The following is a 27971-nucleotide window of genomic DNA, read 5'->3' as shown; positions in this document are numbered from 1 at the left end:
CTCCCCAAGACGTTAAGCAATCTGATATAGGTTGTACAGTACAATCCTTCTAAACATATTCACATATTTCTCATGTTGTGTAAGAAAAAATCAGACCAACAGGGGAAAAACTATGAGAAAGAAAAAGCAAACAAACAAACAAAAAATAGTGAAGATACTATTCTTCTATCCACATTCAATTTCCCTAGTTTTCCCTCTGGTTGTGGGTGGTATTTTCTATCCCATGTCTATTGGAATTGTTTTAGGTCACCACATTGCTGAGAAAAGCTAAGTCTGTCATAGTTGATCATCACATAATCTTGCTGTTACTGTCTTTAGTGTTCTTATGGTTCTGCTCATTTCACTTAGCAGCTTTTTTTGTAAATCTTTCTAGGCTTTTCTGAAATCAGCCTGCTCATCATTTCTTTTTTTTTTTTTCCTGAGGAAATTGAGGTTAAGTGACTTGCCCAGGATCACATAGCTAGCTAGGATGTGTTAAGTGGCTGAGATCAGATTTTAACTCAAGTCCTTCAGACGTCAGGGCTGGTGCTCTATACACTGCACCACCTAACTGCCCCATCATCATTTCTTATACAACAGTAATATTCTATTACATTCTCATACCATTCCCCAGTTGGTGGGCATATGATAGGTTTAAAAAAAAAAAAAAGTTGCCATTCTTAATTATTTCATTCCAGAGAGTGGAGAATTAAACCTATGGGAAAGATCTGCTGTGAATATATTCATTTGATGTAGGCTATTGAATTAATTTCTCTGCACAGCTGTTCTAAAGCATCTTTCAAATGAGCTTTACTCAACAGTACCTCTTCTTGCCTCCTGATGACAGCTCTGGAGGTCGGGCATTCACTTAATTGTCCAATTGAATATTGTGAGTTATTACCATTTGTAGCACAAGTAGGAGCTTAATAAAGGAGAAGTGGGGCATTTGGGGTGTTCATTGCTTTTGTTCTTATTAAGTATATGTGAATCTCTTTTCCAGAATTTGATGGAGAGTTTGGATTCCTTGCTTTGTGCAGAAGGTTCTGAAAGTCTGAAGAGTTTATGTCTGAAACTTCTCCTTTGTTTGGTGACTGTAAGTAGCACACTTTGCTCATTCATCTGTTAAATAGTAATCCATATTCCCATTAGAAGCAAACATTCTTAAAAAGTGAGACTCAAATAAGGAAGGATGAGAGGAAAAAGCATTAGATCGACACCACTATTAGAACTGGGTATGTAGAAAAAGGATGCTGAGATAAAGATATCCTGAGATTGGATCCTTGGAAAGTGGTATTTTCAGGCTCAGTGGTATATGATGTCACAATGTGATTCTAGAAGTATCTCTTTAGGGGATTGACTTCCTTGAATATTGAGGAAAAGACTCGATGTTATTCTTTTGAAAGCCTCAAGATTGTTCTGAATTATGCCTAAATTTTTTTCTGTCCTTAAAAAAGTAACTTGATCTTGACATCTCCTCAAGCTATCATCTTATATCTGTTGCCCTTTTACAGCTTAGTCCCTTTGAAAAGCTGTTTTATATTCATTTCCTCCATTTATTCATCTCTTACTTCTTTACCTTTTGCAGTTGATTCCTGATTGACTGAACTGAAATTAGCCTCTCCAAGGTTACCAATAATTACTAAACTGCTAAATCAGACAGCCTTTTCTCAGCTCTTGTGTTCTGTGATATCTATGTAGCTTTTGACATCACTGATTGCCCCTTCCTTTTATATATTTTTTTTTATCTTTTAGGGATTTTTAGTTTTTAGAAGTGGATATTTATTTAAATTAATTTTTTAAATTAATGAAATAAAAATGAAATTAATCAATGAAAAATCTTCTTTTCCTTTTCCCTTCAATTAACAAAAAAACCCAAAAATATAAATTACAGACTACAGCTACAAACTTAATTAATTTCTACATTGGCCTCTTAAAAAAAACAAAAACAAAATTTTTAATCCACAGAGTTCATTATCAAGAAGTGATTAGCTTGTTTCATAATGAGTCCTGTGGAATCATGGTTGGACATTGCATTGATGAGAGTTTTTAAGTCTTTCAAAGGTATTCATATTTATAATGTTGTTATTGCATAAAACAGCAGTTCTTGAGGTATTATTGTTCAGAGACTCCTGAAACTCTTTGATGAAGTCCTGAAGTCAAAACTATTTTTATAACAATACTAGCATGTTTCCATTTCTATATTGTAGATATTGATAGAGTAAAAAAAAAAAAAAAAAAAAAAAAAGCTCATTAGAGAGTGGTCCAATGAGTATAAAGAGGTCCAGAGACCAAAATGTTTAAGAACTACTGGTTTAAATTTTCCCCTTGGTTCTGCTCACTTCATTATACTTCCGTTCGTACAAATCTTCCTAGGATTTTCTCAAACTATTCCATTTGTTATTTTTTACAGCAAGATAATATTTCATCACATTTATGTACCATATCTTGTTCTGCCATTTTCTGATTGATGGCTATTTCTTCAATTAACTGATTTCTTACAGTCATAAAAATAAGTCCTTTAAATATTTTTGTATATCCTTAGTTACAATTTGTTTTGTCCCTCTAATTAGTCTTGCCTCTTTTTCTTACTTTTCCTCCTATTTCTTTCCTAAGGAAATGTATTTCTGTACCTAAATGTGTGGACATATTCTTTTTTCCTTTGACTGATTCAAATGAGAATGAGTTTCAAGTGGTACTTGCTTTGCCTACCCCCTTTTTTTCTGTGTGTAGACTTCTGCTTCCATCCCCTGCTTATGAGATATATATTTTTTTTCTTTTCTTCATTTCCCTTTTCACCCCCCTAGTGTATTCCCTTTCCCTTCTCTTTCCATTCTTTTAAGATAATTAAAGTATAATTGGTAGGCCCCCTGTCTAATTAGACTCAATGTGTGACCCATGATTAGAGAACATATTTCATCTCCTCTCATTAGAATGTCAGTAATTGTCGTATAGTCCCTTATGATTGTTCACTCGTGTTCACTTTTGTATGTCCCTTGAAGGTAATGTTTATACTTCAGACTTTCCATGCGGCTTTAGTCTTTTAATCCGGTATCCGGAATTCTTGGAAGCCCTCTTTCATTAAGACTTTTTTTTTTTCATCCTTTAGGATTATACTAAGTTTTTCTGGGCATGTTATTTTTGGTTGTAAGTCTGTGTCCTTTATGTCATATTCCAAACTCTTTTATAGTAGTGTCTGCTAAGTCATATGTGATCTATTTTTTTCTTTCTTGCTGCTTGCAGTATTTTTTCTTTCACCTGTAAGATCTGCATTTTATCTGTGATATTCCTGGGACTTTTTGTTTTGTTTCAGGCAGTAATAAATGGATTTTTTGTTGTTGTTTCTACTTTGTTGGTTAGTGCTAAAAGATCTGAACATTTTTATTTCACGATTTCTTGAAATATGATGTCTAGGCCCTTTTTAAAAAATTATGATTTTCAGATTGTCCATTGATTCTTAATTTTTTCCTCCTTGGTCTGTTTTCTAGGTCATTTGTTTTTGTTATAATATCTTTAATTTTCTTCTATTTTTTTTCCAGAGTTTTTACTTTATTCTAATTACCTCATGGAGTCATTATCTTTTATTTGGTCTATTCTCATTTTCAATGGGTTTGTTGCTTGGGTAAAGTTTTGTACCTCCAAGCTGTTAATTCCTTTTCAACTCTCTCTTCCATAATTTTAATTTAGTTTCCATTTCCCCCCTTCTTGTACTCTAATTTTATTTATAAAACATTTTTATCCCTTTCTCCCCCAGTCTTTTTTCCTTTCTTCCAAGAATTCTAGTTGGACTTGTGCCCAATTATGTTTTTATTTTGATGTTTTATTTGTAAATATTTTGGAGTCATTCTTCTTTTTCTCTGTTTATATCTTTGTAATCACAATAGTTTCTTAAGACAGGATTCTTTTGTTTGCTCATTCTTCTAACCTGTTTCCTAATTTTGAACTGCATATTAGGTCTGGGTTCTGCCCACTTTTGACCTCATCTTTCTCTTTGTATCTTACCATCTTACCATTTTGTTACCTCACTGGGAGGTACATGTGAGGCCCTTTTTAAATCTTTTTTTGTCTCTGTTAGTTTTTCTCTCTGTTGGATTAGGCCCATCTCTGGATTTGAAGTGTGAAAGAAATGAACACTTCTCAGATTTTTGAACTTCCAGTTCCTTTTTCTTTTGGCATTTGTGCTTATGAGGAGTGTGTATCATATTGGGCTGCTAGATATTGAGTAACAAATTGTCTTTTCCTTAAACCATTCTTCTGACTTCACTATTTCTCTCAATACCATCACTATTCTCCCAATACCATCACTGTTCTCCCATTCTCCCAGTCTTCTGTCCTTGAAATGCTCAGGGGTACCTCTGCTTCCTTTTCAGTAGTTTAACTCTTTATCAAATGTCTTCTGGACTATTGCTGTCAACTCCTTTTGTTTGTTTGCTGTTAATCTACCTTTAATTTTCTTTATGTAATTATGTCATTTTTGTGCTTAAAACCCCTCAGTGACTCTCCGTTGTCCATTGGGTAAAGTACATTACTTTATTTGGCATTTAAGGCATTCACAATCTGGTACCACGTTGCAATCTTATTTTCTATGATTCATCTTGACAGACTTTGTGCTGTGACCAAATCTTACTTTGTGCTATCTGTCCTTTGAATGTACCCTGCCTGTGATTTCCTACTTCCTATACCTGTGTTCACTCTGTTCCCTCTCCCCCATCTTTAATTGTTTTTCTTTTAAAGCCCAGCTCAAGTGTTATGTTATCTTTTCCCTGATCGCTGTAGTTGGTAACAATGTGTGCCCCCTTTTGCCCCTCAAATATAATGGATGATGGGCAGTGCAGAAAGCACTGGACATGGAATCCTAGCTGTGTGACCTTGAAATCACTTCTTCTCTGTTTGCCTCAGGTTCCTTATATGTAAAATGGGATGAAAATAGCACCTACCTCCCAGGATGGTTGTGAGGATCAGAGGATACAGTAATTGCAAAACATTTAGCACAGTTCCTAGCACATACTAAGAACTATAAAAATGTAGTTATCATCATCATCATCATCATCATTGTTATTTTAGATTTATTGTAGTTATGTTTATGAGCACAGTGATGCGCTGCATAAAATTCTGGAAGACCTATTTTCAAATCTTGCCTCAGACACTTAGTGACTTTGTAAAACCTTGGGAAGGGCAATTCATTTTTCCGAGTTTGCTGAGACTTCTCTGTGAAGTAAAGGAAATATTGGAATCTGCCTGGTTGGAGTAAGTTCCCACATGGGCCAAATAATTATGTCTGTCTTTCTCTTTGTGTACACAGACACACACACAGTCTGAGTACTACAAGAGAAAGCATTATGTCTTATCTAAACTTTTTATCTCAGCCTCTGACACAGTACCTTGCACTCAGCAAGTGCTTGCCACATCATGGTTGAATTACAAGGAAGTTAATATTTCTCTTTTTAAGTTAACATTTCTATGTTTTCAAACCCTGGAATGGGGAAATGTATTAATAGAGAATCAAGTCTTGGTGCAGACTTTACAAAGCTGGTTTTTGCTTCCAGGTGACAGATAACATCAGTCAAAACACTATTTTGGAATATGTAATGATCAATAGCATCTTTGAAGCTATTTTACAGGTAGGTCATTTTCTCTTGTGAGTGAGTGAATGAGCTTTCTCTCCTGGGGGGGGGGGGGGGGTCTCTTGGAATTTCCAGCCCAGACCTAGCACTACCTTGTATTTCTGATTCTTGTTACAGATTCTCTCCCACCCTCCAAGTCGCAGGGAACATGGGTACGATGCTGTTGTCCTTCTGGCTTTGCTGGTGAACTATAGGAAGTATGAGGTGAGAGTACTTTGTATCTCACATCTCCAGACTTTTTTATGTTGTGCCATGTCAAACTTTTTGAGTAATACTGTTTTATAGAGACTGTATTTCTATTGTCACATTAATTGCTCTTCTCCATGTATTCCCACTGCAGACTGATCTTAACTTTTGCAGGTAGAGTTTTATAAAAAATTTATTTGTATTCTGGAGCTAAGAAACACTAAATAAAATTGGCATTTTCTTAAAGAGCAGAAGAAAAGGACTGTACATGAATCTGCAGATTATGAGTGTATAGAACTTTTCAGCATTTATTATGTTCAATCTCTACCTTTCAAAGCTGTCCTGCTTGTCTGTACTTCTTTCTCTTCTCTCTTCATTTAAGAAAAAGTCTCAAATAACTTTTATTTTTCTTTTCCTTTTTTTTTTTAAACTCTGTTTTCCCTCTCCTCTTTCCTTGATCTTCCGTTACTTTCCATTGGTGAAACAAAGAAAAGAAAAAGTCCTTGTAACATATATTCCAGATAGATCTTATTTTATGAAGTAGATGTGTTCCTGAAAATTTGTGTGTAATTTTTGGTAAATTGAATCTTATTTTTAATGCACCAGGGAAACTTACTATTTAAGATTCCCCATAGTGTATCCTTTTGTAAGGTAATTATCCCCTAATTTATCTATTTGATAAATTTGGATTTTGATATAGCAAATTTCTCAAAACAGGGTTACTTATATTGAAATTGTCATTGGTTTGAAGATTTTTTTGCATTGCTTTTGGACTGCATGTAGCAACTGGACACTGCTTTTTTTTTTCACATTAGTTTTGGAGGTCTAGTTTTTTTTCTTTTGGATTAATTAGTTCCTTGACTTATTGGTTTCAAGTTCCAGTTCCTTTGAAACCGAGATGCTAGTTCTACCAGTGCATCATCAGCCTCATCTACTTCAAAAGGCACAACATACAAATAAATGGGGAACACTTAGGAAAGACTAAGAGACAACAGTGTATGGGAACAGGGGGAATGCATTGTGCTGACCTTTTGTTAAGTACAACCACAACGAATCCTTCTTTTGGTATCTGATTTCTTTTATTCAAATAACAGAACCATTGAAATAGACTGGAGCTGTCAGTTTCCAAGCTCTTCTGACTGTTTGCCAGAGAATTGTTTTGTGATACTTGTCAGCTTTTGTTCATTCTGGTTGAGGAGAAAATTTATGGGCAGTACAAACACTAGACTCACTTTCTTGAGTAGAAAAGCAAAAGAGGGGAACACTGTCCAGTGTTCAAAGATGAATTGGAACCTTTGGATCAAAATTAATTAGTCATAAATTCCCAGGAGTCGGTATGTTCTCTTGTAGAATGGTGTAGGAAGAAAGTAATAGAATGATGGAGCTACAAACAAATGTTATTGATCACAAATACCTGTTATTTTGTAAAAACTTGGAAGACTTGACTTGATGGCCATTTTGATTTTTCTCATGCCTCTAGAGTAGAGGTTCTTAACTTTTTTGGTGTCATTGGCCTCTTTGGAAGTCTTAATGAAACTTCAGGACCCCTTTTCAGAATAAAAAATTTAAATAACATAAGGAAATCAATTATATTGAAATAGAGTTCTCACCATATTTTTTTAAAAAGCGAGTTCATAAACCTCAGGTTTTACATTTACTCTAGAGACTTCCTATAGCTGTATGGAAAAAAAGCGGAGAAAAATCACTGGGGTTAGTTGAAAGGAATTGAGTTTTGTATGACAAGGGTAACTCATCTCCAAACATCTTGCTTAGATGCAGATGACTTGAAATCAGCTTGTTTTCTTTGTGAGGAAATTGGACCTGGCTAAACTCATTAACAATCTCTGAAATAGTCTGAAATAGTGAACATTACAGAGGAGGAGGAGAGGAAAGAATCTGTTTCTAAGCCAATTTATGTTTTGGTTCTTCAGAAGATTCTGAAAGAGTTAAAAGTGGCAAACTAAAGCAGGCTGATGGGCAAAACTTATCTGGCTCTGCAGCGTTTAGTAACAGTCCTTTAATAGAAGTTACTAAGGCATCTTGGTAACCATGAAGGGAAAGGGAATTTTACAAGCCAGTGAGAAATTCTGGATGGACTTAAAATCAAATGGCTGTCAGTAACATAAACATATGGAATTCTGTGTAAACTATTCTGAGTTACCATGTGTATTCCTACTGCTTCTCCCTCTCTAGAGAAAGTTTTTTGGGTCAGTAAAGAGGTCTGATACCTGGTCAGCTTTGAAGAACGGGAGTAATGCATTAGGCTGACCTTAGGAACAAGGGGAGGGTGTCAGGGCACAATTACCCATGCTTTACTGTTTGGTCGTCTCCTCTATAGACAGAGGAAAGGCATAAAGGAAAAAGTCTTGAGAGGGGAAGTAAAGACAAGTTCTGCTTATCTTTTTTAAGTATAAGCCTATAAATTGGAATGATTCTGTGAAGACTTTGTATGTTTTTAAAATTGCCTTGTGATGTGAAAATAGGTCAACAACAAGCTGAAAAAAGTATATAATATGATTTATGCCCATGGAATAGTAAATTTTGGCAGCTTGGTTGTTCAGCGGGTAGAGCACTAGATTTGGCGTCAAGGAAACATAGTTCAGATCCTACCTAAGTGATACTGGACAAGTCACTTCATCTTTGTTTGTTTCAGTTTCCTTTTTTGAAAATTTGAGGAAATAATAGCACTAACCTTAAAGGAACATTGTGAAGATCAAATGAGGAAATACACTTAAAATGCTACCTGTTATGATTTTGTGATTCATAAAACCTTGGCCACCTTTCTGTGAAAAAAAGCAACTAGCTCCTAGCAGCTACTTCAGCATGAAGTTCTCCCAGAACTTAATTTTGTTTTTTATATATGTTTTCAGTTGTTCCTAATTTTTTTGTTTGTTTAAAAGGCTTTCCTTTTAAACATTTTTATTCATGCTACATTTATACATGCTATTCATTTTTATTCATAGCTTCTAAAATAATGGCTGCAGTGTACTCTTATATCTTGTTTTTGATTTTAATGTCCTTAAGATTTGAAGTCTATTCTTCCCTGTCTCCCTTGCTTTTTTGCTTATTTTTAAAGGTTGAACTCTGCTTCTACAGCCCAGGGGAGATTATTCAAACTTTCTTTCCTGGATGATAGGAATTTTATGATGCTCTGGGACTGGTAGTGCTGCCCCAAGTTGTCTGGGTGTGCCCTAGTTCCACCTCTTTTGCTAGGGTTCAGAGGCTCATTCTTTGTCTTCTGTAATTGTGTTGGAAGTCTCATACCTAGTCTATTTATCCACTGGCTTTTGAACTGGGACAGAGTAGCCAATGCTGCTATATTTTGGCTAAGAGCCTCCCACCAGATTATCTGTGTGGGGCCTTTCTGCCCTGGGCCTCTTTGCTCTTTACCTGCACTGGGTAGCGTTCCCCTCTACCCAATTGAAACATGCCTTTGCTGAAGTCCTTTCAAAATATTTTCTCTTGGAAATTTGTTACACTCCAAATATTTGTGGATTCTGTCACTCCAAAACCCATTCAGAGGCTTGATCCAATGTTGATTCTGATGGAAGCCAGGGAAAGCTCAGACAAAGTCTTGTCTATTCTCTGCCATCTTGTTTCTGCCCTCAGAAGTTACTCTGTCCCTTGTTAACATGGACACAGCATTCTGTAGCTCAGCTGGTTGAATGAGGGACTATTGAGTATAATAGATACCATGGTCATTTTTAGATTATTGGTTTAAGTGAGGCCTGAGGTAGAAATTACTTAAGTAATTTCTAAGGTTCCTTCCAGCTCAGAGTATGTGATCCTGTAATCTTGTTGTGCTTTGAAATAACCCAACCTGGGCAAGGTAAGCCTTTCTTGCCTGACGACATGTCACCAAATGTGGCAGCATTTCCTGTTCAGCTTAGTGCTGACTTTGTCCTTTTGAACACTTGGGTGCCATTGCATTTCCTCTGGAGCTTGTAATGTGAGCAGCAGCATTTGCCTGTTAACTGTGGGAAAAAATGTTGTAGAGATCAAACAAGGCAGCAAATGAAATGAGCCCAGGACCCTCAGTTTTCATATATGAAGCCTTTTTACAATAGAAGTTTTTAATAATGGAACATTATCTTTTCCTGCATCCTACTAAGACAGTAAAGATGCCCCCGGAAATTAGTTTTAATAGGATCTATGTGGGGGATTAGGCTGTTCAGTTAAGGAACCCTGGTTACATCAGTGCCTTTCACAGAAGGTTTCCAACCCCTTCAATAATGGGTTTCCTTGATAGTTGTAAAACCCATCCATCTGAGAACTATTATTCCCTGATCCTCTTGGGTTTTGAAAACTATTTACTGAGCTACCTAAGACAATGTGATATCCTTGAATAGCCAAGGATGGACTTTATCAGGGGGACGGATTACTAGTGCTTGTTCAGTTTCGTAAGTGTTGGTTCAACAACCTAGTCACTTTGATGCTATCTATTTTCATATGATGCCATGCTGGGAGTGGGTCTGGAGGTGCTAAAGAAATCTTCCAGTACAGCAAATGATAGGACAGTCACTAAGTCCCAGTGTCCTTGGCCAGATTGTAGTTTGGGTAATTATATCCTGTTTCCTTCAGTTCCTCCTGCAGTGTTATTTGGGTGCCAGATCCATAAACAGCCTCTCTCTGACTGTTAAGCAGCTGCCACTTTCCACCCCCAAGGTGGCTTTGTTTCATGGGTGGCTGAATCAGACCCTGTGTGTGGCTGGTGAAATGGTTGGGGAGCCTTCGGGATGAAAATGCTCCATAAGTGCAAGCTAGCAACTTACAAAGAAGTTCCTGCTGGGGAAGAAGATGGTTCTGGATCCTCAGAATCAGTTGTCCCCATGCTAGAATAAGACAGTAGTGGTTTTGCAGAGTGTTCACTTACCTCTTAAAAGCGACTGATCGAAGAGACTGGAGGGGCTGATTGTAGTCCTGAGTTTTTTTCAGTCCAGTTGAGGGAGAGAAGGACTTTGTGGGTGTGTGTATGCTCTGAAAGTTTAGTCACTTATTAGGAATCAGGCAGGATGGATGGGAACTAGGTGGCTTGAAGTATGGTGGGAAGGAAGCATTGTGTATTGACAGAGACAAAGAGCTAAGTCCCTGTGGAAGCATTTTAGTTCAGTGCTTTGCTAACTAGGTAATGGGTTTTTTATTAAACTAGGCCAAACTAACCTGGATCTTCTTCTTTTGTTTAACAGTCCGTGAACCCTTATATTGTGAAGTTGTCTATTGTGGATGATGAAGCCACCCTCAATGTAAGTATTTAGCACCTTTTGTATACTGTCTTCTCTGCTTGAGCCTGTGTTCTATACCACAGGCATTTCTTAACAGCCCTGGCTTACTGTTTGGATTTCATGTGGTCCTGTATAAAGGGACACTACATTTCTTTGTAGAGTCCTGCTTTGGGGGCTCTTGGATTCATGAGTTCTGAAGACTGGAGGTATGGAGGAAGAAATTTAATGGTCATGGCAAAATGGCCCAGGTGTTGTCACATTTGAATGGCCATAGCTGCTTTTCATTTTGAACTTAATTATTTTATATTCCTTCAAAGGATTGCATGATTGAAAAATCATTGATTAAATATTTACTGGATGCAAAATATAAATGGAAAAGCCTTGCTCAAGGAGCTAACATTCTAAAGAGAGAGACAACACTTATAGGAAGTTTCACCTTCAAGTTGAAATAGCCTGTATAATATATAATATATAATAATAGTAAAACAGATTATATAATATATAATAGCAAAGGTATAATAATAGTAATGCCTCTTCTTTCATTTCATTTCTATTGATAAAACCACATGGTTTTTAATGTTGAGTCATTTGGTGGTGCTAACGACTTTCCTGGGTCTTTAGGAACTTCAGTTTATTGTAGACCTTCTGTCACTTCTATGAACTGGGCACTGTAGCTTCTGCTGGTTCCAGGGCTTAGGCTAGTAGTAGAGCTGATGGTCTGATGTAGTTTGACATGCTTGGCACATGATACTTTCTTTGTCTCAGAATGCCTTACTGCTCTGACTAGGTTGTTTTGCCTGCCTCAGCAGCAATTGGGATTGGTGGTAGCAGGAATGGCAGGCCATTTCTCTCCAGAGGTTATTTCCCTAGATAGTGGCTTCAGGAATTGAACTGAAAGCAGGGCCAGTGGTCTGGGGGACTTTTGAGACCAAGAGGTGATAGGTTCCTTTTGAAAGTTAGCCAGACAATACTTACTTGTAGGCCTTCTCTGGGTAAAGTTGAAAGGGGAAGGACATATTTTCCTGAGAATGAGAGTAGTGTTTTCTCTGTGTAGAAGAAGTGTCAATTAAAGGAGGAAAACAGGACTCCAGACTCCTAGATTATGTTCCTTTTTCATCTCCCCATCATGAGCTTTGACTTCCCTTAGGTAAATTTTGTGCTTAAACACTCCCCTTCTGAGTGTCTTAGTTAATTTTTATTATTCACTCAGGAAGTCTTCAGGGAAGGATGGTAAGCTACCTGGTGCATCAGATGTTCTTTCACTTTGTACTTTTGTTTTCTTATTGCCTTAAAGGAAGAGGCTTGTCCTACATACACTCTCATTTGTCATGGGACTCATTCTCTCACACGTTGTGGTTGTTTTGGAAACATTTAAGAGCTTTTTATTTGAAGAGTCCAACTCAATCTGCACTTCTAAGACAGAAATGTTCCCCCTGAAACTGACAATGATCTGGGTTAGTCTATCTTACTCCTTGTTACTGTATTTTAATAATGTCTGGGAGCATTGAGTTAGAAAATGAGATCTGAAAAATCTCTCTTGGAAGAAGTGCCTTTCTTCTTCTGGACCTTTCCTTGCTCATGCAATTTCTCCTCCACAACGGTAATCCTTAAGGTACATCTTTCTGGGGTGGGCTAAGAGGAGAATGTCTAGTGATTTCTTGACCGCAAAGGGCTACTCACTGTCCTACTGTGTTGTCTTGTCTCTTTGCAGGGAATGGGGCTTGTGATTGCTCAGGCTTTGTCTGAATATAACAGGTAAGGCCACCTTTCCAGATGTGGTTTTGGTTCTCAGCCAATATTAATTGAATGAGTTGGAAATAGGTTTGCATCAGAGGCCTTGGTGAGTAGAGACTGTGGATGATATCCATATTCTCTTACTCTGGGAGTACACTGGGATCCAGTTTGCAAAAAGAAAATGACATTGGATGCTGATCTCCTGGATTATCTGTTTCATAATAGGTTGCCTTTACTGTAGGAATCAGTTCTTAAAATTGTGAGGGGGGTGAGAATAGGATAATGTACCTGGTTTTAACCCCTCAGCATTCTCCCTTATAAACTTTAATACTTCCATATACATTACACAAAAACAAGAAAAGAACATTTGAAGTTTAGGTACATAATTTTCTTTGAGATTGTAAATTGTAAAAGGTGATTTCCTTTGTAGCAGGAATCAATTGCAACTGTCCATAGTCTCTTTTCCAGAGGGCTTGCTTATAGATTTGCCCCTTCATGTGAATGTGAGAGGAGATAGTGTTGGTGGACACAAGCCAATTAGTGCCTATACTTGTGCAGGTCAGGTTTTCCCAGCTCTTGTCTATTCTTTCTTCCCAAAAAACAGGAATTTCAGAAACATCCCGTTACCACAAATAGTTTATCTCCTTCCTTTCCCTTCAAAGATAAACAAGATTTTCACAGCAGTGGTCTTAAAGTAATTTCCCTGTCACGGTTTTCAAGTAACAATCTGTTTAGGAAATAACGGAATCACCCATATGGTATAGGATTTTCACACTTTTCATTCCTTCTTTCCAAGCCTTTCCAAAATGAACATGCAGTTTGGTGCATGTTGTAACTTTGGGGGAGCTGGGGCAATTGCAGAGGCCAGGTGTGTACTATAGTTGTTTTCTCCAAAGATGACTGACTAGTTTCCATAAAGATATTTTATGCTTTAATTTGCTTGTTTTGCTCAGAGTACCTAAGACAGAACCATTCACTTGGTAAATTTTACCAAATTCGAATAAAATTTGTTTTGTTTATTCAGGCAATACAAAGATAAGGAAGAAGAGCACCAGAGTGGCTTTTTCTCAGCCCTAACTAACATGGTAAGCCTGTCCGTCATTGCTCAGAAACGGATGACATCTGGACAGATCCCCAAACCTTTGTTCAGATTATAATAATAATAATAATAATATTGTAGCATTTATATAGTACTTTACAATTTTCAAAGTTCATTACATATATTATCTTATTGATCCTCACAACATTCCTTTGAGATAGATGCAATTATTATTCCCATTTTACCATTGAGGAAATTGAGGTGGTTTGACTTGCTTAAAGTCACAGAGTTAGTAAATGTCTGAGATACGATAGGTTTTCTGACTCCTTGTCCAGTGTTCTATTCTCTGACATCAAGCTGAAGAATTGTTGGTACAGGGACAGTGAGGGAAACTGTGGTAAAGCCAGTTGGAGCAACAGAAAGTATTTTGTCTTGGGTTCTTTGGGGATGGTTTTTGAGACAAGTCTAAGAACATTTTGTTTTTTCTCAAAATTATATATAAAAATAATTTTTAACATTCTTTTTAATACTTTTAGATAATTTATAATTTTCCATATAACAAATTACGTATAAAGAAATTTTATAAATATGATTTTATAATTTATAATTCCTTCCCTTTCCTCATCCTTCTTTCTTTTTGAGAGTGTAAGCACTCTGACACATATATGTAGTCATGCAAAATATATTTCCATATTAACCAGTGAGACAAATCTAGAAGGAAGCCTGAGTGAGTAGGTCCTCAAATGTTAGAAACTTTGGCATCCATCACACAAATAGTCCTAATGATGAGATTGCTGCTGGATTCATACCAGGGACGAAATTGGCACAATAGGTATCATAGAAATAGAATTAGATGTCAAAATTTTAGAAATTATTCTATTTCAGTTCCACTTTTTACAAATGAGATAATTGAAGTCCAGATATGGGAAAATATTTGACTAAGTTTATACAGTTAATTATTAGTAGTCAGAACTAGATCTTAGTTTTAGAGTTCTCATTCCTTTTTTGGGGGGGACTGTTCTACTCTGCCTCTTTCTTTGCCTGTAGCCTTTCCCCCTCCCCCATTTCCTTCTCTTCTCTTTCCCCCTAATATCCCTCACCTGCTTCTTCCTCAGGTACCCAGTATCTCTAAGTTCCTATTTCCTGCCAAAACCTGGTCTGCAGTAAGGTTAAGGAATTCACTAGCATTGAGTTACAAATGACTAATCAAACTTTGTGTTGTCACAAGTTTGTAGATTAACTGGAGATAAGAAATCTTAAGATTAAGGAATGAAGCCCCAATTGTAGAGTTGTTACTCTATTCACTATTCAGCAATAGTGAACAAGTTGTTAATGTTTACATGTGTGTGTTTGTGTGTGTGTGTGTGTGAGAGAGAGAGAGAGAGAGACAGAGAGAGAGAGAGAGAAACAGAGAGAGAGAGACACACACACACAGAGACAGACTGCATGTGTGTGGGAAAGAGAGCGAAGATGGTGCTTTTTGATACCTCTGAAGCTTCCTCAATCCATGAAGCTTCTCTGACTGGAATCATAAATGAAAATGTTTATGGTCCTCTGAGAGGCGGGATAGAGTGGTGTTTGGAGGAACCCTTGTGGGACTCAGAAGATATTTATTCCCTTGGCTAAATCATCTTATTATCTTTTTCCTTCTCTGTATAATAGAAGAGTTGGACTAGATGATATTAAAGGGCCACTCCTTTTCTAGCATTTTGATTCTTTGTGATTTGTGTATCACAATATGAATGTGGCCTATGCACTCTTGGGTAGCCCAAGTTTCTGGGAAGCTCTTTTTGAAAAAGGTTCTTGTCTTGAATGATTACCCTTATGCTGTAGAGAGTGTTTGTCGTTGGCTGTTTTCATCTAGAGTTAGGGGGTAATTATCTAGGACTTATTGACTACCCTGTCTGAGAACTCATATGTTTAAGCTCAAAGAAGTTAAATAAATGCCTGAGGATTTAGGAAATTTTCTTATAAAATCCCTTTTTAGATTTAGAGGATCTGGTGAATTTTTTTTTTTTAACTGAGAGGCCCAAGATTCCTCACGTGTGGCCTGATATATATCAAGTGCTTTGCAAAACTTTAGAACTCTTTCTAAATGTCAGTAACTGTTACTTTCTTGGGGAGGGATGCCAAAGCTAACCTGGTCTTTCCTGACACCCTGCAATTCTCCTTTCCTCCACAGGTGGGCAGCATGTTCATAGCAGATGCCCATGAGAACATTTCTGTTCAGTAAGTACATTGACATTCTCTCTGCACTGGCTTGGGCTTTAGTGGTGGGCTTGCCAGCTGGAATTAGAAATGGAAAATGTCACTTCTTGTAAATCTTTCCAGGATTCAAACTTTGTGTGTGTGTGTGTGTGTGTGTGATTCATCAGTGTGTTCCTGGGGTTTTAGATAATAACAGGCCCTGAGAAAGCTCTTTCTTGGCCCGATGCCCATTGTTTCTCAGGAAGTTCTAAAGTTGTTCCAGGCTTTCTTGACAGTGAAGTGGAAGTGGAGATGAGGAGTGAAGCTGCTGAAGGATTTAGAGACTGGTGATTCTTTAAAGGACCCAATTTGGAAAGAGTCAAGAGCATAGGTTTCAGGACTTGGAGCCAGGAACATCTGTGTTCATATACCACTTCATGAACTTACCAGCCTTGTGAACTTGAGCAAGTCACTCAACCTGTCTTTATCTCATTTTCCTCATCTGTAAAATGAAGTGGTTGGACTCAGTAGCTTGAAGCTTTAAATCTGTGATCCTGTGATTTACTGAAATGGCAAGGGATGAAGAAAGGGAAATGGGTAAATGAAGATGATAAGGAGAGCCCTTGAGGAAGCTAACCTAACCTATTTGTAGATCTCTGGGCACTTACGTTGAGAAAGTGGTTTGTGGGACAAGGATAAAGGAGTTATACAGGTGGAGAAGGCTGGTGTGAATGAAATTGATGTGAAGTTTAGAATCATGGGAAACTGAGAGGTGGTGATGGGGTGGGAAAAACATTAATATAGATTGCATTGTTTTAAGTTGATTAACTTCAAACTAGAGAGCCTCTGATCTGTTCTCTCCTTTCCCAGAACCAATGAAGCTATTCTTCTGGCACTTTATGAAGCTGTTCATTTAAACCGGAATTTCATCACAGTATTAGCACAGGTTTGTTGGTGCAAGGAAAACACAAGTCCTTTTTCTTGTCTGAACCCAGTACAGGCTGATCATATAAAGGCCCATTTGGCAATATTATATTTTAGAACTAACCTATTTAAATATTGTTTGGCCTCTGAGAATGATAGTAACTTAGAGTTTATCAGTTACTTTTGTTTTTCAGTATCCTCAAATATGTATGTTTCCATCTGATGCTGAAGTGGGCTTAAGATGAATGATTAATTGTCTTGACCATGTTGCTGATCCAGTTAATCCATATGAGTTGGGATTAGTTCATTTTGCTCACTAGAAATACCACAGTATTATCTACCCATCTGGATTTTTGTGTCACTCTTTTCATCTTTCCAAATCACTACTAAATTACAGTAGGAGATAAAACAGGCTAAATTGCTTCTCTGTGATCTCACCAATTTTAAAAGAAGGAAATAGAGGAAATCCTATCCAGCACAAGGTTAGGGGAGGAGAGCACATTGCTATTAGTAGGCAAGGTGGTTTATGAAAATTGAAAGTAAGGAGTCACACAAGCACATGAAAACAGGGCAATGTGCTAGAGGGATGTTCTTAGGGGTCAGTACACAGAAAGAACCAAAATAGACTGAGGAATTCAAATGCTATCTGTGAAAACTGTCTTTAAAAATTGATAAAGTGGTTTTATTCTGAAGTTGGGCCATTTAAAATATGTATGTGGGCTTTTTTTTTTTTTCCCAAAGAAATTTTCCCCTTTGTAATTAAAATTTCTTTTAAGACATCCCAAATCCTTCTCAGGGAGATTACAAAATCCACATTATGCATCCTCAGAAAAATAAGGTCTTATTTAAATTAGTGCTTTTGTCTAGGAAGATACCATTTTAAAGGTTGACTTTCTTGTCTGTGACTAATATAAGTGACTTTATTCAATATTCCTATAAAGTCTTAGGACCTTGTCCTGAGACCACTTAGACCTATTTCTTGAGGGCCAACAATAGTAGTGGCAATAGTTTTAATTTGGTTTCCCTTAGCTGATGAAGTTGATGGGATTAGGTGTGTTCTTTTGACTCCTTTGTTTCAGTCCTGACTAGGAGGATTCTCTTGGTCTGTGTCACCCACTCATTCTTCTTTGCCATAGAATTGTAGAGGGTCATAAAGCCATAGGTTTTTCTGATTCTTGGCTCACCTGCATTATGTAGCCTATTTTGTGAGTCATAGTTATAAAAACATGAGGTAGACATACATTTTTGCTTGTTTTAGTAAAAATAGTCCCTTTTTAGTCCCAGAGTTACCACTGTCCTACTTGTTATAAGCATCATCTTGTGTGTTTGCATATTTTTGCTTCTTTTGGGGTGGTTCTGCAGAAAAGCTTATGTAATGAGGCCCTTTTCTTAAGTTCTGACATGTTAGGAGAAACATACTCACAAAGCTCTTGGTTTATATTTATTGAGCACAACACTATTTGGCTCTACATAGACCCTGGAAAAAGACCCCTGTGTCTTTGTGGGCTTTCGATTTAATTAAGCAGACTACTGTACCCACATAGAGAAAGGCTAAAGAGATAGTGCTGGGAGGGAACAGATTTTTGTTTGCTATACTTAGGTGTCTTTGTTTTTCTTTAGAGCCATCCTGAAATGGGCTTGATGACCACCCCTGTCAGCCCTGTTCCAACGACCCCTGCCACACCTCTAGGAACCACACCACCTTCCTCTGATGGTGAGCCCTCCTGCAGAGTGGTTTTAAGGGCTGGTGGACTGTGCTTTTAGATTAGGTCTTTTAGAGGGAGCAGCAATCAAAACTAAATGATAAATACTAACTGAGGCTTAGAAAGAAACTTAGGTCTGTTGTACAGGAGAACTAAGTACTTAATTCTCACTTCAGAAAGTGGATGAAACCTTCTCTTCCACCCTCTACCTCCACACCTAAAGATGTATCTTGAAGCTAAGAAGGAAACTTCAGCCCATTCAATTAAGTGTTATGTGTAGACATGTATTTGGGAAGGTTACAGAAGCTTAGCATGTGTCTTTCATGTTAGGATGGTCAGGAGTCTTGAGTCATCCATTGTTATGATATATACAATTTTTTAGTTATTCTGTCTTTCCGGGCTTTGTGCTTTAGACTCTCATTCCCTAAAACTCTCCAAGTAGAAATGAATGGATTTGACTAATTGGATTTGACTAATGATGTCTTGTTTGCTTCTTCCAGTATTCTAGTGTCTTGCCCCTGTAAAAACACATGAGCAAAATCTTCCTTTGTGACTGAAATTTTTTAAATGAAGTGGGTTTTTTTTTTTTTCAGTTATGTATAAATTTGTTGTAACTTGTGGGATGGTCTTGTAAACAGAATATATTTGGTGACTCACTTTAAAATAGCAACAAAAAAAAATCACTTCATTTGCCTGGAATTATGCCTAATGTATATACATATTTAGGGGAAGAGTGGCTCAATTCTGAAATTATCTCTGGCTTACTCCATGTACATCAAGATACTAGTCTGTGGTGCTCCAACTGTAAAGAACATTCTCTTTTCTCTCTTTGTTAGAGGTTTCTGTGGCACCTGTTGCCTAGAATTTCAGGGTAGCACTGGTGGCGTAGGGGCAGATGTGTGGTAAGGGAGGTACCATTGATGCTGAAAGTCTTCTGGAGCAAAATGGAAGTGCCTGGAATTGAAAGAGCTAAATTCCCAAATAGCTGAGAAATAGCAAGTAGGGAGGATTGCCCGTCTGTCTTTTCTATTCAGGTCACTGCATATCCCAGCGGAAAGACTTCTTTCTCTGTGAGGAGGAAGCCTGCCTGTTACCATGGATATCAAAAGCCTCAGTAAAATATATATAATATCTATCTGTGTCTGCAGCTGAATTCCATGTGATAACTGGGGTTCAGTACTTCAGAGAGCTGCCTTTCAAACTGCTCATTGTGAACACTCCTGCCTACACACTCGATTATGCAACGGCAGGACTTGTGCTTACTTACCTACAACCAGTGTGCTTTTTATTTTTTCCAATGCGAAGAACAAGGCAGCCCACTTTCAAATGACAACTAGCACAGTCTCTTTTCACAAAGGCTTCTGGGAGAGATTACGAAGCCAAAGATAGGGGAATGGGTCTTCCCTGAGGAAGGAGGCTTTCATTTGGGAGGGATTTTGTTCCTGCTACTGTTCTGATGTTTTCCCCCTTCCTCCTAGTCCCTTTCTTGCCCTGCAGGGCTTCTAAGCTCTCTAGCTTTGTTTTTGACTTCGATTTTTAAAATTATAGTGGTGCTTAGTAGCCTTGCTATATTTAAAGGTATGTTGCTGGAGCTATTATTTTTAAGAACCAGCAGTTTAGCTGTAACATTTGTTCTCAGTTCAGACTTGACATTTGACAACTCAGCCTTGGCATGAGAGGGCTTTCTGGTAAACTAAAAATACATACACATTTATATTTTCACATATTACATAAGGCAGTTTTCAAATTACTGCTGTGGAGGGAGGGGAGGCAGGGAAGAAATCCCATTTTTCTAGTGAGATACCATTTTGGATAGTGGAATGATTGTAGGCTGTCAGCTTCAAAATAGGCTCATGGCTTGAAATGAGAATCCTTAGGTCATTAACCCATAACATGAATTAAGGCCTTTTAGTGTTTCAACATAAAAATATATTTGGCTTTTATGAGTTCTTAGGGGCTGAGCTATGGGAAAACAGCCAAGGGTTGGGTGTGTTAATTTCTTCTCATAAGGTTTTTTTGCTGTGCTTGCTGTGTATTATGGATCCATAATATGCAAATGTTTTCCATTGTTAATAAGCGTTCTATGCATATATCATAACAGCTCTGGAGGGACCCATTATGGCTACGAATACATATTATGAGTAATATTCCAAACTCGGCTAAGTCTTCTTGGGTGCAAAATGGAGTAGAGAGACTTTAAGACTCCCTTGCTCACTTGGACCATCACAGAACCCCTTTTTGCTTTTGTTTGATTTCTCAAATTAAAACATTTAGCAAAATGTCAGGGCTGTCATTCAGGATAGTAGGTTCTTGGGGAATCTGCACAAAGATTGCCCCGAAGAAGGCTCAGATCCTTTGCTCTTCTGTGTAATTTGTGGTTTAGTGAAAGGTGGTCTTCCTTCTTTTGGGTTCCCTTTAGAGAAATAGTTTTTGGTTGTATAAAATTTAGTTCTCGGGTCTTCCATGCCCTGTTTTTACCTTTCCATGGGAAAGAGGGGATGGGCAGAGCAGCTGAGGGGTAGAGTCAGCAAGAGGACTTCTGTCTCAGTTTGTTTTCCCTTTGGGGCATTTATACTAAAAGTTATATTCTAAAAACTAAGCAGAGTTCTTCTTTACCATAAACATTTATTAAGCAGCAGAAGCTGTTTTGCTCCTTTGTATTCAGTACCAGCTCTTTGCTCTTAAATTCAATTTTCCCAGCAATTTTTGTCAAATAATGCATTCTTATCCCAAAAACTGGGGTCTTTGGGTTTGTCAAACACTAATTAAAGTTATTAGCTATTTTGTCCTTTGAACCTAACCTGTTCCATTGATCAACTAGTCTATTTCTTAGCCAATACCAGATGGTTTTAGTAACCGCTGCCTTATAATATAATTTTAGATCTGGTACAGCTAGGCCAACTTCATTTGATTTTTTTTTTCATTAATTCTCTTGAAATTCTTGACTTTTTGTTTTTCCATATGAACTTTGTTGTTATTTTTTCTAGGTCATCAAAATAGTTTTTGGGAAGTCTGATTGGTATAGCGCTAAATAAATAGATTAGTTTAGGTAGTATTATCATCTTTATTATATTTGCTTGCCCTATCCAAGAGCATTTAATATTTTTCCAGTTAGTTAGATCAGACTTAATTTGTGTGGAAAGTGTTTTATAGTTTTGCTCATAAAGTTTCTGATTTTCCCTTGGCAAATAGATTCCTAAATATTTTATACTATCAGTAGTTACTTTAAATGGAATTTCTCTTTGTAATTCTGACTTGGATTTTGTTAGTGATATATAAGAATGCTGATGACTTATGTGGGTTTATTTTATAACCAGCAACTTTGCTAAAGTTGTGGATTATTTCTAATAACTTTTTAGTAGAATCTCTGGGGTTCTCTAAGTATACCATCATATCATCAGCAATGCTCTTAAATTCAAATGAAAGGAATTTTAAAAAGAGTTCTGATCTCTCTTGGGTCAGTTGAGAGTAGAATCTACTTGGTATTCTTAGAGCAGCAGAAGAAAAAAATTGTGCATCTAGAGATCAGCCTGGGTCTTGTCTTCCTTAGCAGGTAACTTTTTCAGTTATTGTTGATTCCTAAGTAGGGAGAGGTTGAGTTGGAGTATGTCATAGTGCTAAGTGTACTTTATTCATTTTATTCCAGTTATAAGTTCTGTGGAACTCCCACTGGATGCAGATGTTCAGACCAGTAACCTACTGATAACCTTCTTAAAGTACAGTTCCATTGTCATGCAGGACACTAAAGGTAAGTTTTGCCAATATAAATAGTTCTGGCTGTCAGATGTGTGGTGAGTAGCACTGGTGCTCTTCAGACTTCTGCCCAAAAAAATCTGTCAAACTTCACCAAAGAGAGATTGTGCCAAATATCGAGAAGGTGAAGAGATTTCTTGCAGACAAATGGTATTTGGGTGACCTTGGGAAGGATGAAAGCTGGCTGGATAATGACCAAGAATAGGACCTGGGATGATAAAATCGTTACTGTGTAATAATTAGGACCTGCATTTCTTTTTTTTAATTTAATTTAATTTTATTTAGTATTTTCCCCCAGTTACATTAAAACAAAACAGTTTTTTTAACATTTATTTTTAAAATTTTTGACTTCTAGGTTCTCTCCCTTATCCCCACAATTAAGAAACTGCATGTGAAGTTATGCAAACATTTCCATAAAAGTCAAGTTGTAAGAGAAAATATAGATTTCCCATCCTAAAGAAAATAAAAACCCTCAAGAAAAATTAAGTTAAAAAAAAGAGAGAGAAAGAGAGAATGTTTCAGTTTGTATTCTGACACAATCACTTCTTTCTCTGGCTATGGATAGGATTTTTTATGATAAGTCCTTCAGATATGGACCTAAATTTCTTGAGACAATGATAAATAGTGTATCTTTAGGGGAGATTAAATTATAGATAAATAAATCCTTGTGGAAAGTGGGCTATAGAAGTAGCTTTTAGTGGACTCCCTTCCAAGTGCCCAAAGTATGAGTTTGTGATACAGATTAAAAGTTAACTATATAAAAGAGGACAAAATGAACTGAAAATGAGGGGGATTATGTTCTGTGACAACTACAAAAGTAGCAAGTCTTCTACTTTGAGAGTATTTGGGTAGAGTTAGGGTTAGCAGAGGTTTGGGAAATTCATTTTTATCATTAAATATCCTGCATTTTCTTCATTAATTTTAATTAACAGAGGAGGGGCAGTGGAAGAGTAGTGATCCTAGGAAAATTTCATCAAGTGTTTAACTGATTTAAGATTTCTTCTAAATAACTTTATTGCTTTATAATGGCATGTTGCATTTTTATAAGGATCTTTTCAGAAGGATTTCCTTAACTGTTTTGGGATCAAGTATTGCATTTGTTAAAAATTAAGTTAAATTTTTACCTCTAATTGGCAAAACAACAAGCACAATATTTACTTTCTAAGAAAGTTTTCTTAGAGAGAGGCCATTTTCTAGGAAATTTATAGTTTTTAGAATCATACTTTCCAAGTGGAGAAACCTGTTCTTTTGCAAAGTAGCATAGAGTTCCCTTAAAAAGAGGTCAGCCTTCTAGATTTCTCTCCCTACGTGCCCATTGATAGGCTGCTGCTTTTAGTTTATTCCAGCAAAAATTGAACAAGCACCTAGTCTATTCAAAACACCATATTAGCTACCATATTTACAAAAGTAAAAATAAGACATAGTTCCTACCCTCAAAGAAATTGCAATCTAAGGGGGAGGCTAAGTATTCTATACAATTAACTTGTATATGGTAACAGCAAAATGTGTTATACAGACAAATTGCTATGACAAATTTGGTAAGGAAAAGAATTTTTAACTTAGGAGGACTTAAAAAGACTTTAGACAGATGGAGTTACCTGAATTGGGTAGGAGAGTGAAGAGTCTGCTTAAGCATGGGGAGAAAAATGTGAGGAAATTCCACACATGTAAAAGTAGGCCAGATTAGAAATAAAGGACCATGAGTTGTCATTTTGGCTAAGTTATAGATTATATAAAGATTATATATAGAAATGATGGTAGACAAGGTAAATTGAAGCCAGATGATGAAAAGATCATGAGTGCCAAGATAGGGAGTTAAGTTTTATCTGGTAGACAGTAGGAGCCATTGAAGGCTTTTGAATAATTTGCATTATCAGAGCAATGCATTAGGTAGGTTGCTTGATGCAGCAATATGAAAGATGGATTGGAAGATTTGAAATTGGGAGTCCAGAAGACCACTTAAGAGTCTATTATAATAGTACAAGTGAAAGATAATGAGAGCCTGACTTAGAGTTGTTAAAGTGATAATGGATCATGGACATATGTTTTTCATGATTACACATGCATAATCTATTTCAAATCTCAGTGAGAGGAGGAGGAGAAGGAAGGAAGGTAGAAAATTTGGCACTCAACAAATTTAAACAAATGTTAAATATTGTTTAAACATGTAATTGACTGAAAACTTAAAAAAATAAAGTGATAATGGATGATAAATGTTGGAGGGGACACTAATGCATTGTTGGTGGAGTTATAAACTGATTCAACCATTCTGGAGAGCAATTTGGAACTGTGCCCAAAGGGCTATAACCCAACAATACCACTACTGAGTCAGTATTCCAAAGAGATTTTTTTAAAAAGGGAAAAGGGCCTATTGGTACAAAAATATTTATAGCAGCTCTTGTGGTGGCTAGGAATTGGAAATTGAGGGGATGGCCATTAATTGGAGAAGGGTTGAACAAGTTGCAGTATATGATTGTAATGGAATATAAGAAATGAAGAGTGGGATGCTTTCAGAAAAACCTGGAAAAACTTACATTAACTGGTGCTACATAAAGCGAATAGAACCAGGAGAACATTGTATATGATATCAGGAATATTGTACAGTGATCAATTGTGAATGACTTAGCTATTCTCAGCAATATAGTGATCCAAAACAATTCCGAAGGTCTGATGATGAAAAATGCCCTCCACCTCCAGAGAAAGAACTAATGCAATCTGAATGCAGATTGAAGCATATTAGTTTTCTTTTATGGCATGATTAATATGGAAATATATTTTACATAATTGCACATATAAAAGCTAGATTGGAACTGAAAACATTAAGAAACATGTTAAAATTGTTTTTACTTGCAATTGGGAAAAATATTATTTAAAAAATGAAATAAAGTGATAATGGAAAGAAGTGGCAGATTTGAGAGATTATGGAGGTAGAATTTTTTTTTTATTATAGCTTTTTATTTAGAAATTAATGCATGGGTAATTTTATAGCATTGACAATTGCCAAACCTTTTGTTCCAATTTTTCCCCTCCTTCCCCCCACCCCTTCCCCCAGATGGCAGGTTGACCAATACATGTTAAATATGTTAAAGTATAAATTAAATACAAAATAAGTATACATGTCCAAACAGTTATTTTGCTGTACAAAAAGAATTGGACTCCAAAATAGTGTACAATTAGCCTGTGAAGGAAATCAAAAATGCAGGTGGACAAAAATAGAGGGATTGTGAATTCTTTGTAATGGTTCTTAGTCATCTCCCAGAGTTCTTTTGCTGGGTGTAACTGGTTCAATTCATTACTGCTCTATTGGAACTGATTTGGTTTCTCTCATTGTTGAAGAGGGCCACGTTCATCAGAATTGATCATCATATAGTATTGTTGTTGAAGTTTATAATGATCTCCTGGTCCTGCTCATTTCACTCAGCATCAGTTCATGTAAATCTCTCCAGGCCTTTCTGAAATCATCGTGTTGGTCATTTCTTACCGAAAAATAATATTCCATAATATTCATATATCACAATTTATTCAGTCATTCTTATGGAGGTAGAATTAAGAGGACTTGGCAGGTTTTTGGATGTGGTGTGGCAAGGGTAACTAAGATTCCAGACCTAGGTTCTGGAAAGGATGAGAATGGCCTTAACAGAGGTAGAGAAATTGGGGAGGGATAGGTTTCCTAACTGGAAGCTGAGTTCAGTTTTGGGTATGTTTTGCAGTGTTGAGTGTGTATGCCTTTTATAGGGAGACTTTGAAGACTGTAGGATGGGAAAGATGAGATAGTAGGATTCCGAGATAGGAGTGATGATAGAGCTTCGAAGGAATAGCATCTGGAATCTAGTGGGAAAGCAAGAGGCAAAGAACAATTTTGGAATAACAGACTTGTAATAGTGCCCAGACCAGGTAGGGAGTAAATACTGAAAATGAGTTTGGGACATTGATTCTGGGGCTGGGAGGAATCTGAACAGGTGTAGTGAGGGAGCAAATAGATTATGATTAACTTCCAGAAGCTTTTATTTTGGACCTCCCCTCTTCTCTCATTCCCCTATAAATAAGGGTCTTCTTTAATAGTCTGTTTCTGAGAGCTCTACCAGGGAATTTGCATTGTGAGGAGAACATGGAAAAAAGTGTTGATAGTATTACATCATCATAACACAGATGATCCCCTGGGAGTCACCGAGATAGCTGAACTTCAGAAATAATAATCTCTATGGAATGGCAAGTAAAATACAGCAAGCAGAATATAACAAGATTCTTTGTGATACAAGAAACTACTGTTTCTCCTTTTGGGAAACCAATAAGCTTTCCCTAGAAATATTATAGCAATCAAAGATAGCATTGGCATTTATGTCACCCAGAAAAATGAACTTTTATTCTTGCTTGAGATATCACCATGAAATTCAGGTCTCTCTCTCTCATTGTTAGCTTAATGATTACATAAATATATCTGCCCCAGTCTCTGGATTCATAAAATGAAATGCAGAACTGGGAGCTGACTCACTGCAATATATTGGATTTCAGGGAATGAGTCAAGTGATGGGGCAGGTCTTAGCTGATAGGCAGCCAGAATGTGTAACAAAAAACATTGTCCATAAGGACTGGCAGACTGATTTCAGGCTACTGGACCTTAGTTCTGTTTGTGGAGGTCTTTGCTTACCAACTGAATACTTGCTTGTAGCATGACTACAAAGAAGGGTCACAAACCCTTTTTTATTATCTTAGAAAGATTATGTGACTCTTTTAGAGAGTTTTGCTTAAGGATTCCTCTTCTGATATTTAAATTTTTTTCTACAAAAGAAGTATTTACTTCCTCTGGAAGATGGGCTGTGGGCTTTTGGAAATGGTACCTTCTAGCTTTTATGTATGGGAGATGGCAGGGAACACTTCTATAGCCAGAGTCAAAGGGCAGAGAAGCAGCTCACATTTTCCTTTGCTTTTGCCAATATCTGCTTAGTCTCTTACCCATTAGGACTTCTGTGTGAGTTAGAACAAGTGCCATAGAAGGAATTGATCACTATCTATTTGTACTGTCTATCTGTGGTGGGTAGGCATGAGCTATAGCAATGGCTTCTAATGTACTTCTAAGTTGTTAGATTTTCCTTAAAAGTGTTTAATCTTCATGAAAGAAACAGGTGAGTTTCAAAGCAAAAGGTACTGGTTAACTGAGAGGTTTTTGCCTAAAAGCAGAGTTCCATCAGGGTACTTCAAGGCCTAAAACAGAACATCAAATGTTCTGATTATGACTGGTTGGTATGCCCCTCTTCTTACCCTTCAGGACCATGAGCTTTAACCTTTTGATAATAGTTGTGTTGGAAGGATTTTTTTTCCACGGGAGAGTGGGAGTGGGAATTTCTAGGCCACTGTTGATACTCTTAGTCCCAATAATAGATGGTTATGGTCTAGGGAAATGATTGAACCAACACTTGAAATGAGAAACTCCCAGTCTTCCTGTCAACCTCAATTTCTAATATGCTTTGTACAAGTCATGGGACCCTAATGATTTTGTTTGAGGTTAGGTGTGGAATGCACAACCCATGAAAATGCCTGAAATCCGACCAGCTGTTCTGGCTTTCATAGACATCATGAAAAGCAAGAGAAAGAAAGACAAAAAGGCACCTGTGTTCTTCCAAAG

At 37.0% G+C, this 27971-nt stretch overlaps 1 protein-coding gene across 7 annotated transcripts in view; it reads left to right on the top strand.

Moving 5' to 3' along the window:
* ARMH3 (armadillo like helical domain containing 3) overlaps nt 1-27971 on the top strand; it is a 217773-nt gene that overhangs the window by 25285 nt on the left and 164517 nt on the right. For all 7 annotated transcript variants that reach the window (XM_031955731.1, XM_031955728.1, XM_031955730.1 and 4 more), the window contains 10 exons: nt 980-1072; nt 5523-5597; nt 5718-5804; nt 10973-11029; nt 12720-12763; nt 13767-13827; nt 15964-16010; nt 16839-16914; nt 18513-18606; nt 22242-22343. In XM_031955731.1, the coding sequence (XP_031811591.1) occupies nt 980-1072; nt 5523-5597; nt 5718-5804; nt 10973-11029; nt 12720-12763; nt 13767-13827; nt 15964-16010; nt 16839-16914; nt 18513-18606; nt 22242-22343 (736 nt within the window). The remainder of the gene's footprint in view (nt 1-979; nt 1073-5522; nt 5598-5717; nt 5805-10972; nt 11030-12719; nt 12764-13766; nt 13828-15963; nt 16011-16838; nt 16915-18512; nt 18607-22241; nt 22344-27971) is intronic.

Source organism: Sarcophilus harrisii, chromosome 2 (genome assembly GCF_902635505.1).
Source record: "Sarcophilus harrisii chromosome 2, mSarHar1.11, whole genome shotgun sequence".
Taxonomy (NCBI): Eukaryota; Metazoa; Chordata; class Mammalia; order Dasyuromorphia; family Dasyuridae; genus Sarcophilus; species Sarcophilus harrisii.
The sequence above is the reverse complement of the archived record's forward strand: the minus strand, read 5'-3'. Positions and strand labels throughout refer to the sequence as shown.